Here is a 17,485-nt window from a genome sequence, read left to right on the forward strand (position 1 = left end):
TTATATAAATATTAGTATTTATATATTATGTAAATATATAATATACAATGTATAATATAATTATATAAAAATATTAATATATATAATATATAATATATATATTCCTTGACACAGCAGTTTAATGGAATGTTTTCACCTGGATTAATTCACCTCATTTTACACGTGTTTTAATTAAGATAGAATTCTACAGTGGAAAACATTTTAAATTATATCAATACATTTTTCATCGTAAAAGATTCTAGTAATACAGATAAAATTCAACCCTCTTAACCCATTACCCAATTCCAGGCTTTTCTTAGGGCTAATTACAGTTATTAACTTGAAGCATACATTTCCAGGGGCACCTGGGTGGCTCAGTCCGTTAAGCCTCTGACACTTTTGATTTCTGCTCATATCAAGATCTCACAGTTCATGAGTTCAAGCACCTCCATCGGGCTCTGCACGAAGAGTGCAGAGCCTGATTGGGATTCTCTCTCTCCCTCTCCCTCTCTGCCTCACCACCACTCTCTCTCCAAATTAACTTAAAAAAAAAAGTATACCTTCCAGAACCATATTATTTGCATGTACATACATATAGTTGCATTAATGGAAAAATAGGATTTTGTCAATTAAGCACCTTTTTCTTGGGAAAAAAAAGTCATGATGTAAGTTTTTCTGCACATAAAAACATACGTTTTTATTACTTGTGCCAGGCCACGAGACAATAGAGATCATTTCCATAGTGTATAAATCTGTACTGCCTCATCTAAAACGTTTAAACTTTAATTTTAATCCCCAGCAAAAATAATTTCAGGGAAGGAAAGGAGTCTATTACACGGAGCCTCCTTCAGCAAGGTTTAGGGAATTGTGACCCCAGGTGGCCAGAGAGGGATTTTAAAGAAAGAACGACGAAGATTTTCTGTCAAAAGACCTTTAACTTTTCCTTCTCGCCACGTCCAGCGTAGGCTGGGGATGAGCTCCTGTCTCTTTTAGGCGGTCTTACTAAAAGGACCCCAATACCGTGACCCACCCCGGGCCCTCCTAAGTTGCCCCTTCTTGCAGCCCTTTGCTGAGTAGCGCGGGAGAAACCAGCTCGGGTTCTCTGGTCCGCTCAGCCACCTCTGGCCCCACTGGGCCCCGCCCCCGGCCCCGCCCCGCGTGCCCTGCTTCAGCCGCCCGGCCCCGCCCCATTCGGACAGGCCCCGGCCTGCCCTGCGTGGCCCCGAGGAGAGAGCTGACTCCCTCCCACACGACCCCGGCCGCGTGTGTTTGGCCTGAGCCAAAGCCGCGAAGATCCGGGGCCATGTGGAGGACTGTCCATGCCGTGCTCCGGACCCCCGGAACCCCACTCCTGCTCCGGAGGTCAATGTCCACATCTGCCCTGCTCGCCCAGAAGTCTGCGACCTTGACCGTCACCCCCAAGACTGGGCTGGCCGACGAGCTCCTGGATATTAAAGTGGAGGGCTTAGGTCCCAGGGAGCGGGTGACCCTTCGGGCGTCGGCCGTCAGCTACCGAGGCCGCCTCTTCCGATCGCTGGCCCACTACGAGGCGGACGGCCGCGGGGGGTTGGACCTGGCCAGGGACCGGGCTCTGGGCGGCGACTTCACGGGCGTGGAGCCCATGGGGCTCCTGTGGAGCCTCACGCCGGTCGGCTCGGAGGATCCCTGCTTCAGCCAGATGCCGAGAGGCGTGATGAAAACCCCCCTCAAAGTGGAGGTGACCGTCCACCACGCGCCGCAGCAGCAGGCGGTACCGCTGGGCCCGGCGCTGGCCTCTGCCCAGGTGCAGCGCTGGTTTTCCAGCCCGGAGCTGAGCCGCGCTCGCCTGCAAGCCGGCCGCCTGCGGGGCGTCTTCTTGCTGCCCCCAGGTGCGTGAGGTCTTTTCCGCAGAGGGCTTTGCATGGATTTAGGAAAAATGATTTATGAAAGCCGGCTTGCTTTGCTAGCTAACTTTCATCTGAAAAACTGAGCGAGCGCCTCAGTTATTTTGTCGCCTAGACACCAGGTGGGACAGTCACTTTGCTAAATGGTGACTGGGATTTAAATGCAATTTGCTCGGGAACCTCTTTTCTGCAGGCTGCCCATCCTTCAGACTCCCAGTGCTGCAGCTGCAATTACTTGTGACTAAGCATATTCTAGTAAGCATAACATTGTTGTAAAGTTTCTCCCATTAAGTATTTGTTTACCTGTCTAGTAGGCAGAGCTTTGTGTTAACTTTTTTAGTTATCATTTCTTGTAAAAATGACGAGAATAGTGGATACAAATCTATCTGTCACTGGTATCTGCTCAAACCCAACATAACTGAAGCCCTATTACATATATTGTTCACTTTTTAAATTCTGGTTTCACGTTAGGATACCGATGACTTTTTTGTTGTATTTTCTGACATACTCTAATTCCTTGGAGACCTTCATCATGATGAGGACACTTCTGTTGCTCATTTCATAGATCAAAGAACAATTTATTTTATAAATGAGTAAGCGAGGCCTAAAGTGTTTTACCCAAATCACACAGCTAGATGGTGCTAAAATCAGGGTGCAGTCAAATTCTTTGAGCTCCAAACTCAGACCTCCACAGTAACATGGGCTGAGGAGAGAATGAGTGAAATAGGTTTGTTTTTCTTGTTTTGTTTTGTTTTGTTTTTAAAAGCCCAGTCTGGCTTATCTTCTGCTCTCAAATGTCAGGATTCTTAGGAACAACTAAGAGTCTTTCAAATGAGAGATTTAAAACATTTTCAGGAGCACCTGCGTGGCTCAGTTCAGTTAAGCGTCTGATTCTTGATTTCCTCTCAGGTCAAAATCTGATTCTTGATTTCCTCTCAGGTCATGATCTCACAGTTGGCCAGTTGGAGCCCCACATCTGGCTCTCAGCCTCTCAGTGAAGAGCCTGCTTAGGATTCTCTCCTCTCTCTGCCCCTCCCCTGTGTATACACACACACACACACTCTCTCTCTCTCTCTCTCTCTCAAAATGAATAAATAAACATTAAAAAAAATTTTTTTTCATAGTTGAGGGTGTGGAGGGGTTTTTTAAGATCCTATAAGGTCCTAGCAAATTTACATCCTGAGGATCAAATTTCTCAATTGAAACAAAATAAACAAATTCTCAGTTATTTTAATGTGATAATCAGGTTAGTATCTTGAAGGCTGTGGTTGGAAAAACCTATTGCTGGAATAATTTGAGGAACTGTGTGTTGTCTTTTTCATGGCTTGCTTTAGGGATTTTGGAAGTAATCTTGAATCCAGAAATGCATGAAATTTATCTAATTTTAAAAAGAGCAGATCAAGATATGCTGAGATATCCAAATGTTAAGAAAACCACCATCTAAAAATCACTATCTTAATATGTATACTCTAGCTTTCACTTTGGTGGCCAGATATCCCTTAACTTATTTCTAGATTTAAAAATTTAGGAACAGCTTCTGGCACTGGAATTTTAGATTTCTTGTTTAGTTTATATTCTAATGTTCTTGCCTCTTATTTTGTTCTTATAAATTTATCTAGCGCTTTTAGTTGGAATAACACAAAAGAATGTATCTGAGAAATACTAGGAGTCAATTGGCTGAGAAATTCTTCTCTTGGAATGTTGAATGAATAACATAAGCTACAATAGGAATGTTGAAAGAGAAATAACAGATCAACATTAGAAGGAAAATAGTTTGACATTTTACTCCCTTTCCACTGCCAGGGAGCAAGAATTTACTGTCCCCTTCAAGGTCCTTCTAGCTTCTAGCTGGATTAAGAGTCAAATTGACAGGAGACAAATTAACAGGAGAACATCAAATTTGATTCTGTATGTATGGGAAATCCATACAGACGTGGAAATTCCAAAGACAGGCAAAATGAGGTATATATGTCATCCTGAACTAAGGAGAAAAGGTTAGGGGTCTAAGACTTTGAAGGGAAGGAATGCATTTCATAGGGCAATAAGAAGAACGGGTGTTTGGAAAGTCGATTTTTGCCCTGCCATACGGTGGCCACTCAGATAAAATTTATCTCTGGCAATAACCCTCATTCTGGGAAAGACCCCCAACTGAGATTTTTCCATGTAGTTAAGGGAGGAGCAAAATCATTCCTCTGAGCTCACAGGGTCTCAGTTGCCTTCAGCTCAAAATAATCCACGTGCCCAAGTAGCATATTGTAAGTGGAACTCCCCTGATCCCCTTCAAAGTCAAAATAATCTTTATACTAAATTGGTCCATCTAGGGGCAGCCTGCCCTTGGCCCCTATACTACACATATTGTTCATTTTATATTACACCATCATTAGACCTTTAAAATAGCATAGGCTTTGTTAGGGATTTGGGTAACTCTGTATCTGAAGCTCATTGAGAACTCAAACGGCCCTTTAAAGTTGGATTTTTTAAAAGTTTATTTATTTTGAGAGGGAGAGAGAGAATCTCAACCTGTTGGCACAGAGGGCATGATCTCATGAACTGTAAAATCATGACCTGAGCCAATATTAAGAGTCAGACGCTTAAACGACTGAGCCAACCAGGTGCCCCAAGTTGCCTTTTTTTTAATGTTTATTTATTTATTCTTTTGAGACAGCTTGAGCGGGGGAGGAGCAGAGAGAGAGAGAGAGAGGGACAGAGGATCTGAAGCAGGCTCAGTGCTGACAGTGGAGAGCCAGATACAGGGCTCAACCTCATGAACCGTGAGATCATGACCTGAGCCGAAGTCTGTTGCTCAACCGAGTCACTCAGGTGCCCCGTGGATTTCCTTTTTTTTTTTTTTTTAATTAATTTAATTATTTTAATTTACATCCAAATTAGTTAGCATGTAGTGCAACAATGATTTCCGGAGTAGATTCCTTAATGCCCCTTACCCATTTAGCCCATCCCCCCTCCCACAACCTCTCAAGCAATCCTCTGTTTGTTCTCCATATTTAAGAGTCTCTTCTGTTTTGTCCCCCTCCCTGTTTTTATATTATTTTTGCTTCCCTTCCCTTATGTTCTTCCATTCTGTGTCCTAAAGTCCTCATATGAGTGAAGTCATATGACATTTGTCTTTCTCTGACTGACCAATCTCACTTAGCCTAATACCCTCCAGTTCCATCCACATAGTTGCAAATGACAAGATTTCATTCTTTTTGATTGCCGAGTAATATTCCATTGTATATATATACTACATCTTCTTTATCCATTCATCCATCGATGGACATTTGGGCTCTTCCCATACTTTGGCTATTGTTGATATTGCTGCTATAAACATGGGGGTGCATGTGTCCCTTTGAAACAGTATAACTGTATCCCTTGGATAAATACCTAGTAGTGCAATTGCTGGATCATAGGGTAGTTCTATTTTTAGGTTTTTGAGGAACCTCCATCCTGTTTTCCAGAGTGGCTGCTCCAGTTTGTATTCCCACCAGCAGTGCAAAAGAGATCCTCTTTCTCTGCATCCTCACCAACACCTATTGTTGCCTGAGTTGCTAATGTTCGTTATTCTGACAGGTATAAGGTGGTATCTCATTGTGGTTTTGATTTGTATTTCCCTGATGATGAGTGATGAGCATTTTTTCATGTATCGGTTGGCCATCTGGATGTCTTCTTTGGAGAAGTGTCTATTCATGTCTTTTGCCCATTTCTTCACTGGATTATTTGTTTTTTGGGTGTTGAGTTTGAGAAGTTCTTTATAGATTTTGAATACTAACCCTTTATCTGATATGTCGTTTGCAAATATCTTCTCCCATTCTGTCAGTTGCCTTTTAGTTTTGCTGATTGCTTTTTAATTTTATTTATTTATTTATTTATTTATTTATTTATTTTTTATTTTTTATTTTTTATTTTTTATTTTGATGAGGTCCCGATAGTTCATTTTTGCTTTTGTTTCCCTTGCATCTGGAGACTTGTTGAGTAAGAAGTTGTTGCAGCCAAGATCAAAGAGGTTTTTGCCTGCTTTCACCTCGAGGATTTTGATGGCTTCCTGTCTTACCTTTAGGTCTTTCATCCATTTTGAGTTTATTTTTGTGTATGGTGTCAGAAAGTGGTCCAGGTTCATTCTTCTGCATGTCGCTGTCCAGTTTTCCCCAGCACCACTTGCTGAAGAGACTGTCTTTATTCCATTGGATATTCTTTCCTGCTTTGCCAAAGATTAGTTGGTCGGATTTCTTTTTAATGAGGTATTATAGTTTCATAACTCAAAGACTGCCAGAATTATTTGTTTAGATTAACCAGGACTTACACTTCAAAACATTTTCCATATATTTTTTTGCAAATTTTCATATTTTTTCACCATTTTCCAGTGATATCTCACAGGGAAAAATATAAAAACATTTTTACATTTATAGCTTCAAAATAGCCAAAACAAGTATCTATTTCAAGCACAAGAATAAAACTGTTTCAGCCAAAACAGATGTTTTCTTTTCAAGGCAAATAGGTGAATGTTTTATTTCTTTTTTAAAGTTTATTTATTTATTTTGAGAGAGAGAGACAAGAGAGAGCTCAGAAGAGGCAGAGAGAATCTCAAGCAGGTTCCACACTGCCAGCACAGGACGCGACATGGGGCTCGAACCACAAACTGAGATCATAACCTAAGCCGAAACCAAGAGTCAGACACCCAACTGACTGAGCCACCCAGGCACCCCTAGGTGAATGTTTCAAAACAGAAAAAAAATTAAAAATTTTTTGAAGTTAAAAAATAAAAAAAAATTTAAAGAAAAAATATAAAGTGTACAATTAGAATTTGATTTAGAAAATCAAATTAACTGGGTATCATGGTCCATTAAATGTCCTGTTGTCTAATCCCAGATTAATCTTCTTTCCTGGTTTATAGGAGATGGTCCTTTTCCTGGTTTGATTGATATGTTTGGTGATGGAGGATTAAATGAATCTCGAGCTAGTCTCCTGGCTTGTCGAGGTTTTGCTACTCTGGCTTTGCCATTTTTTGGCTATGAAGATCTACCTCCAATCATGAAAGACTTAAATTTAGATTACTTTGAAGAGGCAGCTAAATTTGTGCAAAGTCACCCAAAGGTGAGTGGGATTGTAGAGAGAAATGCATTTAAAATGAACTCCTTAGGGCCAGGAGAGAGTGAAAAGAAGGTGGTACTAATGGGTTGGAAAATATCTATAACAAACACCTGTTGAATGAATTCGTGAATGGATAAATAAATACATAAGCTATCTGATGAATACCTATATGCTTTTTCTTTATTGAGTGCTTTGCGACTTCATTAACAATCATACTTTCTCTCTTTCTCTCTCTCCCTCCCTCCCTCCTTCCCTCCTTGTTTGTCTTCTTTTTCTTCAATGTCTAGGTTAAAGGTCCACACATTGGAGTGATTGGTTCTGGCAAAGGGGCAGAGTTGGCATTTTCCATGGCTAGCTTTCTCCCAAATATAGCTGCAGTTGTGAGCATCAACGGCTGTGTCTCTAACACAGCTACTACCCTTACATGTGGTAGATCAATCCTGCCAGGACTGCCTTTTAACCTAGACAAAATCTCTGCCATGGATTCAGGGGTTTATGATGTTAAAGAAGCGCTGGAGGACCCCTTGGATCCAGCCTACCGGGAAAGTCGTATCCCCCTTGAAAAAGCCAGTGCCCATTTCCTTTTTATAGTCGGAGAAGATGACAGGCATTGGAAGAGTTCTGTTTATGCTGACATAGCTGTGAAGCATCTCACAGAGCATGGGAAGACAAATTTTGCTCTTTTAAGCTATCCTAACGCCGGCCACAGAATAGATCCCCCGTACAGCCCTTTTTTCTCTGTATACCTTGATCCAGTGTTGGGAGTGCCTATTCTGGGAGGTGGGCAGCTAAAAGCTCATGCTGTCGCTCAGATTGAGTCTTGGAAGAAGATCTTGGAATTTTTGCACTTGCATCTAGGGTAAAGTCTAACAAACTAAGTTTAGAATATGTGCAGAACCATTTAAGGGATTGATTGAATATTTTTGACAAATGACTGAAATCTAGATCTCTCATGGGCATCTGCAAGCTTTTAAAAGAAGTAAAAATACTTGCTTCAAGTTCATCAGAGCCTGTAACTTTGGTGACTATCCATGTTTCTCCATGTTTGGTTGGTTTGAGCTTCAACTCAAGGTAATTGCTAAGTGAAAACCAGTTTTTAATCTGCCGTTTACCCAGCCTTCTCACTTACCCTCCCTGTCACCCGTACTTCCAAAGGTTTTTTTTAAAAAAACTGGCATATGATAATTAGTTTGCTATTATCTGTCCCAGAGGTTATAAAACTGTTTTAAACAGGGGTGAATACATGAATATACGCCCCAGGTTTTATGGTGAGCAACGACTGGGTTATGATAACTTTCTCATAAGAGAATAAGATGCTGGACTGAATTCTAACACGATGACCCAGAGGCTGATTTGTGGTAGACTGAAGTCAGAATCCTTTCTGTTGTTAGTCAGGTCTTGATTTTTTTTTTTTTTTTTTTTCTAATTGCCACCTGTTCAAGGATCTTTAAAGAAACTTAGAGAGGCACCTGGGTGGCTCAGCCAGTTAAGTGTCTGATGCTTGATTTTGGATCAGGTCATGATCCCGTGGTTTGTGAGTTTGAGCCTGGAATTGTGCTCCATGCTGACGGCGCTGAGCCTGCTTGAGATTCTCTCTCTTTCTCCCTCTCTCTCTGCTCCTTCCCTGCTCACACTTGTGTGCTCTCGCTCTCTCTCAAAATAAAAAACTTAAAAAAAAAAAAAGGGAAAAGAAAGTTAGATATCCAAAAATACTTACTTGCTTTAAAACTGCCAAGCAATTACTAAGAAGCACTGAATCTTTTTTTTTTTTAAACATTTATTTATTTTTTGGGAGAGTGCAAGCAGGGGAGGGGCAGAGAGAGGGGGACAGGGGATCTGAAGCAGGTTCTGCACTGACAGGCTGACAGCAGTGAGCCCAATGCGGGGCTCGAACTCACAAAACAGGAGATCATGACCTGAGCTGAAGTCAGACCTCAACCGACTGAGCCACAAAGGTGCCCTGACACACTAGCTCTTTATAATTCCCTTATCTCTGTTTGTACTTTAAAAAACTTTTCTTAACACTTTGTTTCAAAAATATATTTAAAAATAGGCACATTCCAGTTCTCCTCCCAAGTTGATAATTGACACAAGTAGACAATGTAATTATCTGAGGGAAACAGAGTTCATCCCTTCTACTTTACGCCACCTTCCCCAAAAATGTAATTACAATTTGTGGATAAGCCTTAATTTATTAAAATAATTTTAATGCAAGTTCTGAGCTTTGATCTTAAACTTTAAAAATATGTGTGAAATTAGAAGATATTAACATTCTGGCCTTCTCATAATTTAGTTATTTTTTTTTTCTTCTACATAATTGGAGAGAAAGATTATGGTATTAATTATTAGCGTTTGATTTTGGTTGATCAGTAGATCTTGCAGTCAGAACTATATTTTGGGCTCTTCTTGGCAGAGGATGAGGTATTGTCACCCTAATTTGCAGTAGTAACACTATCTAAAAAATTTTTTTTTAAGTTTATTTATTTATTGTGAGAGAGACAGAAAGTGCAAGTGGGGGAGGAACAGAGAGAGGAGGACAGACGATCCAAAGTGAGCTCTTCGCTAACAGCAGAGAGCCCAATCAGTGTGGGGCTGGAACCCATGAAGTGAGAGATCATGACCTGAGCCAAAGTCTGATGCTCAACCGACTAAGCCACCCAGGCGCCCCCACTATTTAAATTGTTTTTTAAATGTTTGTTTATTTATTTTTGAGAGAGAGAAAGAGTGCTAATGGGGGAGGGGCAGAGGGAGAGAATCCCAAACAGGCTGTATGTAGTCAGCGTGGAACCTGATGTGGGGCTCAGTCTCAACTGTGAGATCATGACCTGAGCAAAAATCAAGAGTTGGATGCTTAACCGACTGAGCCACCCAGGTGCCCCTATTTTAAAAATTAAAAAAAAAAAAAAAATTAATACAAGTTTCAAATTATTAACATCAACAAGAAAGCATATGTCATACTTTATATATAGGTGTGTGTGTTTATACATATGTATTACTTCCAGATTTTGGGGTTATTCATGTAAGATTTTTAAAAGATTGTTTTCTAAGTTTGATTTATTGAAGTAATCTCTACCACCCAACATGGCCTCAAACTCACGACCCTGAGATCAAAAGTTGCATGCTTTTCCTACTGAGCCAGCTAGACATCCCTAAATGATGTTTTTTAAAAAACAGACCGGGGCACCTGGGTGGCGCAGTCGGTTAAGCGTCCGACTTCAGCCAGGTCACGATCTCGCGGTCCGTGAGTTCGAGCCCCGCGTCAGGCTCTGGGCTGATGGCTCGGAGCCTGGAGCCTGTTTCCAATTCTGTGTCTCCCTCTCTCTCTGCCCCTCCCCCGTTCATGCTCTGTCTCTCTCTGTCCCAAAAATAAATAAAAAAACGTTGAAAAAAAAGAAAACAGACCAAAAACATAGGGGAGAAATTGGCTTTTTACCAAATAAGTATAATGAGAATAGTAATCTGGGAAGTGGACTATTGAAAATTGCTACATTGCTCATTCTAATTTGAGCTGATAAACTTTTTGACTATATAAATAACCTAAATAATTAATGACTCTCTCAGGCTTTAAGTTTTTTCAAAAAGAATTTTATTTTAGGGTATACAACTTTTAGCTATTTTGCTCAATCTCTAATCAGCTGTTAAACATGATGATTTTTCTTTTATTCAACCCACATTCTTGTTTAGAACATTAAAGTTTCCTTAACATTTGGTTTGCTATCATTTCACACTATTTTACTGTTCCTTTTCAATGTGATTTCTGAATTTGGGGAAACTGTTTCAATGATATTTTTAATCTTTCTCTTATCTTTCTCCTAGGCCTGCAGCAACAAGTAGATCCAAAGCCATAGTTTCTGGTGAACAGCTTTTGGGATCTATTTTGCCATTTTGCAGGATTTAAGAGAACAAAGAAAGGATCCAAAGTATATAATTCTTCATTCTTTTCCTGTGTGAATGTTTTTTTTAATTTTTATTTTATTTTTAATTTTTTCTTAACATTTATTTATTTTGAGACAGAGAGAGACAGAGCATGAACGGGGGAGGGGCAGAGAGAGAGGGAGACACAGAATCGGAAGCAGGCTTCAGGCTCTGAGCCATCAGCCCAGAGCCCGACGCCGGGCTCCAACTCACAGACCGCGAGATCGTGACCTGAGCTGAAGTCGGACGCTCAACCGACTGAGCCACCCAGGCGCCCCTGTGTGAATGTTTTTAACCTTTGAGAATCTGAAACTCAAAATGTACTTGATGGGAAATGTAGCATGATATTATACATTAATTTTCAGAGACCAGTAAATTTTTGCTTATATATTGGTAAATAGTTTATATAGAGGTAAATAAAACATATTCATGGTCAAAGTTTACTCCTCCAATGACAAGGAGGAAGTAAAAGTAACATTCTCAGCAAGTATGAAGATAAAATTAATTTGCTAGTGATATTTCACAAGTAATGCAATGCCTTATGATGTAATCCACAGTTTTGAGTAAGAGGCATACTCTGTTATGAGATCTGTTTGAGGATTAGATTCCCCTTCCAACCCCATCAACAAAACTGGCAAAGATTTTGGCAGCCAAGAAAAATTCTAGTTTGGAGACATGTAGAGAGAGGTGTGGAGATCTCAAACAAACAAACAAACAAAAACAAAACAACACTACAAGAAAAAAGGCTGCATATGTTATAAATATCCATTTTAATTTTCTTTAATACACATTTTACTTTTCCTATTTTTAAATAACAATAGTTAAATTACCTTTTTCAAAATGATATTTGTTATTTCAAAATTTAAAATAGCCACATTATAGAATAACCAGAAAATAAGCAAAATGAACACTTTAGTCTGCTAAGGCTGCCATAACAAAACACCACAGACTGGGTGGCTTAAACAACAGAAATTTATTTCCTCACAGTAATGGAGGCTGGAATTCCAAGATCAAGGTGCCTACAGTGTTAGTTTTTGGTGAGGCTTCTTTTGTTGGCTTCCAGGTGACCATCTTCTTACTGTGTCCTCAGATGGCCTTTCTTCTGTGACCACCACTCCTGGTGTATCTATTCCTCTTATAGCGACACTAGTTATATTGCATTAGGGCCCCACTCTGATGGCCTCATTTAACTGAAATTACCTCCTTAAAGTCCCTATTTCCATAAACAGTCACATTGGGGTTAGAGCTTCAACCCATGAATTGCGGGGGTGGGGGGGGACACAATTCAATCTGCAGCAAACAATAGACCCTCATAATATTCTTTAAGATATAGGTATGTATAAATGTGTGTGCAGTATACAATTTTTAAGAAGATTATACCAGCTATTTTGTTTGATAACTTGCATTTTAAACTCAAACATCATGGCTGCCTGCATGTGAGCAGATGCATTTCAGCAGCATTTTTAATGGAAGAATATTATTTCATCATTCGGATGTTCAGTAATACCAATTCGTTTTTGTTTACATTTGGGTTGTTTATCTTTCTGCTATTAAAACCTTGAGCATAAATCTCTGCACTTGTCTGATTATTCCTTCAGGATGAAGTCCTAGAAGTCGAACTACTGGGTCACAGAGGTGCCCACGTTTTTAAAGCTTTTTATACTATTGCCAACAGCTCTCCAGAAAGGCTGTGTCATTATAAACAGGTATATACGCGTCCCCATTTCTCCATGCCCTTAGCAACTCAGTATTTTTACCATTTTTGTCTAATTTAATAAGAGGAGGGGAGGGGACAAAGACACTTCGGTTTTATAAAACCAGCATTTTATGCTTTCATTCTCCTCTGGAGGGGCTGGGGGAAGGTAACCGAGGAAATTCTGCTGAATATAGCCTCAATCGGATGCCAAGGTGAATTACAGAAGGTGATAAAAAGAAAGATGCGAGGGGCAATCTGCAGGGGAAGGGAATTTTATGGCAAGGTTTTAAAGTTTTAAACTTAGGCAGGTACATCACTTCAGATTAGCTGAAATTGCTTTCGGCAAAAAGCATCTCTGGACCACTCTGCGCCGTTAAGCTCTCACGTCCCGCATGCCACCAGCAGCCCCACCACAGCGACCGGGAGGCGAGCTGCAGCCCTGCGGGAGGACCGAAGCGGCCGCCGCGCCATCCCACAATGCCCCGCTCACGCCACCGTGGGGGGGCGGGGAGAAAGTACCGCTGCCAGGGTTGGGATCGGCGGAGGGTTCCGAGAAGTGCGCACGCGCACTGACCTCGGCGGGCCCTAGCAACCAGAGCAGTGACAGTAGCAACGGCCGGAATGGTGAGTACCCTCTAGGCCTCGTAGCCAAAGAGGAGAAGGGATTGGAAGTGGAAAAGGGTGACTGTGGCGTGTTAAGGGTGAGGGGGTCCTCGATCAGCGGAAGGAAGCCGGTAACCGACGCTAAGCTAGCTCAGGAATCAGAGGCCTGAGGCAAAAGAGAAGCCCTGCCACCGGGTGGTCTGGGGTGAGGGCGGCCTGGGGCGGATTGCAGGTTGGGTTAATATGGTCGGACTCTGACAGAGAAAAGGAGGGCAAAGGACAGGAAATGCTCGAAAAAGAGCGGATGAGAGTGGGAAAGGTGATGGAAGGCAGACTGTGTGAATAAGGATTTTTCTGTGCATAGAAGTAATTTTCTCTCTGGCGAGACGGGGCGCGGGGAGCTAGTTATGAGAGGAATGTGTGTAACACCGAGTGCAGCAGTATTCCTAACCTGTGATGTGCCCAAGTTGCCCTCTGAATGACTGTAAGTGCAGTTGTTAGGTAGCATTGTAAAGCCCACTCTGATAGAATATATTAGGATAGCGTTTCTCAAATTGAAGTACGCATAAGTATAGGCGGCCCAAGATTGAGCTTGTTGGAATGCACGTTATGAATTTTTAATATGATGGGGTTCGGGAATGTCCATTTCAACAGTGCACCTCAAGTGATTCTAAAATTGGAGGGTTTCCCATCCCATTTAGAGAAATACCGCTACCTTGGATTTGAAATCTATCAGTGGTCTATCCAATCAAAGCTCTTTCCGAAGTAGTGATTTTACCTACTGATGTTCCTCAACTCCTACTTAAAGTATGCACTGTTTTGCTTACAGATTTGGTAGATCCAGCTAGTAGTTTGAAAAGGAATGTTGTTGGTTGGTTACAGACCCAGTCAGAGCTGTTTAGCAATGTATGTGATTGTCCTGCCAGATGGAGATGTTTATGAAGAATAAGTATAATTAGTTGTCTTCTTTTTTATTTTCAATGTTTATTTATTTTTGAGAGAGAGAGAGAGAGAGACACCGAGTGTTAACAGGGGCAGGGGAGGGGCAGAGAGAGAAGGAGACACAGCACTCCAAGCAGGCTCCAGGCTCTGCGCTGTCAGCACAGAGCCCTTGCAAGGCAGGGCTTGAACTCCCGAACTATGACTCCCGAACTGTAAGATCATGACCTGAGTGACCTGAGATGAAGTTCATGCTTAGACTGAGCCACCCGGGCATCCTTAATTAGTTGTCTTCTTTTTGTGATTCCAGTGCTGTTTAAGTGGGGAGAGATTGAGCCCAGGAAATTGAAATGATAACGAATTCATGCCTGCCCTCAACCACAAGATTAAATACTACTCTTTTAAAAGTAGTTTTCTCTGTGCTTTCCTTACTTTATTCCACAGACATGTAGCTGAAAACCACTGCCAAAGAGAGTAAAAAGTTCTGGAACCTAGGTTTTTGTTTTGTTTTAAGTTTACTTATTTTGAGAGAGAGAAAGAGAGAGAATCCTAATCAGGCTCCACACCACCAGTGCAGAGTCCGATGTGGGACTCGAACTCACAAACCACAAGATCATGACCTGAGCTGAAGTCTGACACTTAATGGACTGAGCCACTCAGGCACCCGTGGAACCTAGGTTTATGTTCAGGTGAAGAAATAATCCGCTCTAACTAATTCTGAAAGCATGTACCATGAGAATTATTGAAAAGCTTCAAATAGAGAATCAGGAAGCTAGCTGAGACTGGAAGCTGGTGGTTCTAGAGCCCTCCAGAAATCAGGCCCACATGGTTTTTTAATTAAAAAACACTAGCTTCCAATGTCTTTAAATGATCATATTTCACATCAAAACCCAGATTTATGGCCTCTCTCAAAAATCAGAAATATCATATTTCCCCATTGGATACATTTTTACACCCATTTTTGTATTACTAAAATATGGTGGTGTCATATAATTGGCAACATCTTTTATTTATTTATTAATTTAATTTATTTATTTATAGAAAGAGAGTAGAGGAGAGGGGCAGAGGGAGAGAGAGAGAATATTAAGCTGAGCTGAGCTGAGCATGGAGCCCAACCTGGGGCTTGATCCCACTACTCTGGGATCATGACCTGAGCCGAAATCAAGAGCCTGTCACTCACCCGACTGAGCCACTCAGGAGCCCTGGCAACATCTTTTCTCTCTTACTGGTACATAAAATAAGGGTGTTTTTTCTTTAAAACTTTTTAATGTTTACTTATTTTTGAGAGACAGAGAGAGCACAGGCAGGGAAGGAACAGAGAGAGACGGAGACACAGAATCCAAAGAGGCTCCAGGCTTTGAGCTGTCAACACAGAGCCCCACATGGGGCTCGAACTCATGAACCATGAGATCATGACCTGGACTAAAGTCGGATGTTTAACTGACTGAGCCACCCAGGTGCCCCCAAATAAGGGTGGTTTTTAAAAAAATGTTTATTTGAGAGAGTGAGTGAGCAGGGGAGGGGCAGAGAGAGAGGGAGAGAGAATCCTAAGCAGGCTCTGCGCCATCAGCACAGAGCCTGGCACAGGGCTCGATCTCGCTAACCATGAGATCATGACCTGAACTGAAATCAAGAGTCTGACACTTAACCGAATCAGCCACCGAAGCACCCCGTGGGTGTTATTTTCAATAATGGAGTTTTAATATTTGAAGAAGTGTGATACTAGGGTAAATCAAGTCCCACCTGCCAGTTGTTTTCTAGAACTAGAGTAAAGGTTAACATCTTTATATGGCCACTTTTACCCATTTATCCATTATCCACTGGTCCTTTAGGCATTTCTGTTTTTGACTCCTGCAATCTGTAGAGGAATTAGTGACCTTATAAACCAATTTGTAGACTACTAGATTGCTTCCAACTTGAAACTATTCTTCTGTGTGTTTTTTTCATGGGCCCATGTAAGGATCTCTCTGGGAAATGTACCCAGGAGTGGGATTTCAGAGTCAGAGGGCCTGTGCATATTTAATTTCCTTAGGCACTGTCGGATTACTTTCCATAATGGCTCTGCTAGTTTGGTTTGTTTTTTAAGTAAGCTCTACCCCAATGTGGGTCTTGAACTCACACCCTGAGATTGACAGCTGCATGCTTTGCGGACTGATCCAGCCAGGCACCCTTGGCTCTGTTAGTTTTTACCTCCTTTAGCAATGCATGAGAGTTCTACTTTCTCACCAAATTTCTAACTTTTGCCAAGCTGAGGATGTATTTTAGTATCGCATTGTTTTATTCTGCATTTCTCTGATTTTCAGTGAGTTTGAATACCTCATGATATTGTTAGTCATTTGGATTTCAGTTTCTGTGAATTCTGTGTATATTTTTTGTAAAATTTTTCTAATTTTCCTTTTTGTTTCTGAATTTTAGGAGCTTCTCCTACATTCTAGATATTAGTCTTTTGTTGGTTTTATATTGAAAATATCTTCTCACAACTTTTCTCTTAACTTTCTCAGTAGTGTTCTTCACTTACTGAACTCCATTTGTTCTAATATTTGTCAATTCTACTGTTTTCAATGTAGATGATCATCTGCCAATAGTGAGTTTTATTTCCTCCTTTTAATCATTGTAATTTGTATTTTATTATAACATTGACCAAGATCTCTTATACCATGTTAAACAGTAGGAATGATAGTAGGTATCTTTGATATGTTGGAATCGGAATCTTAAAGAGAATACTTTTTAAAAATAACCATTTTTAAAAAACTTTTTAAAAATTATTATTCATTTTTGAAAGAGAGAGAGAGAGAGAGAGAGACTGAGCATGAGTTGGCGGGGGGTGGGGGGGGGTGGGTAGAGGGAGTGGAAGACACAGACTCCAAAGCAGGCTCCAGGCTCTGGGCTGTCAGCACAGAGCCCAACGTGGAGCTTGAACCTGCAAACTGGGAGATCCTGACATGAGATGAATTCGGAAGCTTAACCAACTGAGCCACCTAGGTGCCCCAAAATATACTTTTTTAAAAGTTTATTTATTTTAAAAATTTTTAAATGTTTATTTATATTTGAGAGATAGATGCAGTGCGCAAGTAGGGGAGGGGCAGAGAGATACCTAGACTGAATCTGAAGCAGCCTCCAGGCTCTGAGCCGTTAGCACAGAGCCTGACCAGGGGCCTGAACCCATGAGCTGTGAGATCATGATCTGAGCCAAAGTCGGATGCTTAACCAACTGAGCCACCCAGGTGCCCCAAAATATCTTTTTAAAAAAAATTTACTTATTTATTTTGAGAGAGACAGCATAAGCAGGGGAGGGGCAGTGAGAGAGAGGGAGAGAGAGAATCCCAAGCAGGCTCTGAGCTGTCAGTGCAGAGCCCGACTTGGTACTTGATCTCACTATCTGTGA

At 41.2% G+C, this 17,485-nt stretch overlaps 2 protein-coding genes across 3 annotated transcripts in view; both read left to right on the forward strand.

Annotated features, from left to right (window-relative positions):
- The first annotated feature begins 1,113 nt into the window (after positions 1 to 1,113).
- LOC109253802 (acyl-coenzyme A thioesterase 1-like) lies at positions 1,114 to 12,568 on the forward strand. 2 transcript variants are annotated; one of them, XM_053889579.1, is made up of 4 exons: positions 1,114 to 1,847; positions 6,751 to 6,950; positions 10,764 to 10,867; positions 12,461 to 12,568. In XM_053889579.1, exons 1-3 carry the CDS (start codon positions 1,283 to 1,285, stop codon positions 10,779 to 10,781), a joined length of 783 nt encoding a protein of 260 aa, XP_053745554.1. In that variant the 5' UTR covers positions 1,114 to 1,282; the 3' UTR covers positions 10,782 to 10,867; positions 12,461 to 12,568. The 2 variants fall into 2 exon arrangements, with proteins under 2 accessions (XP_053745554.1, XP_019282632.1); XM_019427087.2 differs by lacking the exon at positions 12,461 to 12,568 and adding an exon at positions 7,235 to 8,018 and having other exon boundaries at positions 1,120 to 1,847; positions 10,764 to 12,431.
- Positions 12,569 to 13,086: 518 nt separating this feature from the next.
- DNAL1 (dynein axonemal light chain 1) overlaps positions 13,087 to 17,485 on the forward strand; it is a 48,024-nt gene continuing 43,625 nt past the window's right edge. Inside the window, exon 1 of the mRNA XM_019427090.2 lies at positions 13,087 to 13,182. Coding sequence (XP_019282635.1) covers positions 13,180 to 13,182 — 3 coding nt within the window. The 5' untranslated portion in view covers positions 13,087 to 13,179. The remainder of the gene's footprint in view (positions 13,183 to 17,485) is intronic.

This window comes from Panthera pardus, unplaced genomic scaffold (assembly GCF_024362965.1).
Source record: "Panthera pardus isolate Hobbes unplaced genomic scaffold, ASM2436296v1 HiC_scaffold_24, whole genome shotgun sequence".
In the NCBI taxonomy this organism is placed as follows: domain Eukaryota; kingdom Metazoa; phylum Chordata; class Mammalia; order Carnivora; family Felidae; genus Panthera; species Panthera pardus.

Excerpts from the sequence above, each read along its gene's own strand:
- LOC109253802 (XM_019427087.2), top strand. The coding sequence starts at position 1,283 with ATGTGGAGGACTGTCCATGCCGTGCTCCGGACCCCCGGAACCCCACTC. Across the intron at positions 1,848-6,750 it reads CGTCTTCTTGCTGCCCCCAG|GAGATGGTCCTTTTCCTGGT; the intron begins GTGCGTGAGGTC and ends CCTGGTTTATAG. Across the intron at positions 6,951-7,234 it reads TTGTGCAAAGTCACCCAAAG|GTTAAAGGTCCACACATTGG; the intron begins GTGAGTGGGATT and ends TTCAATGTCTAG.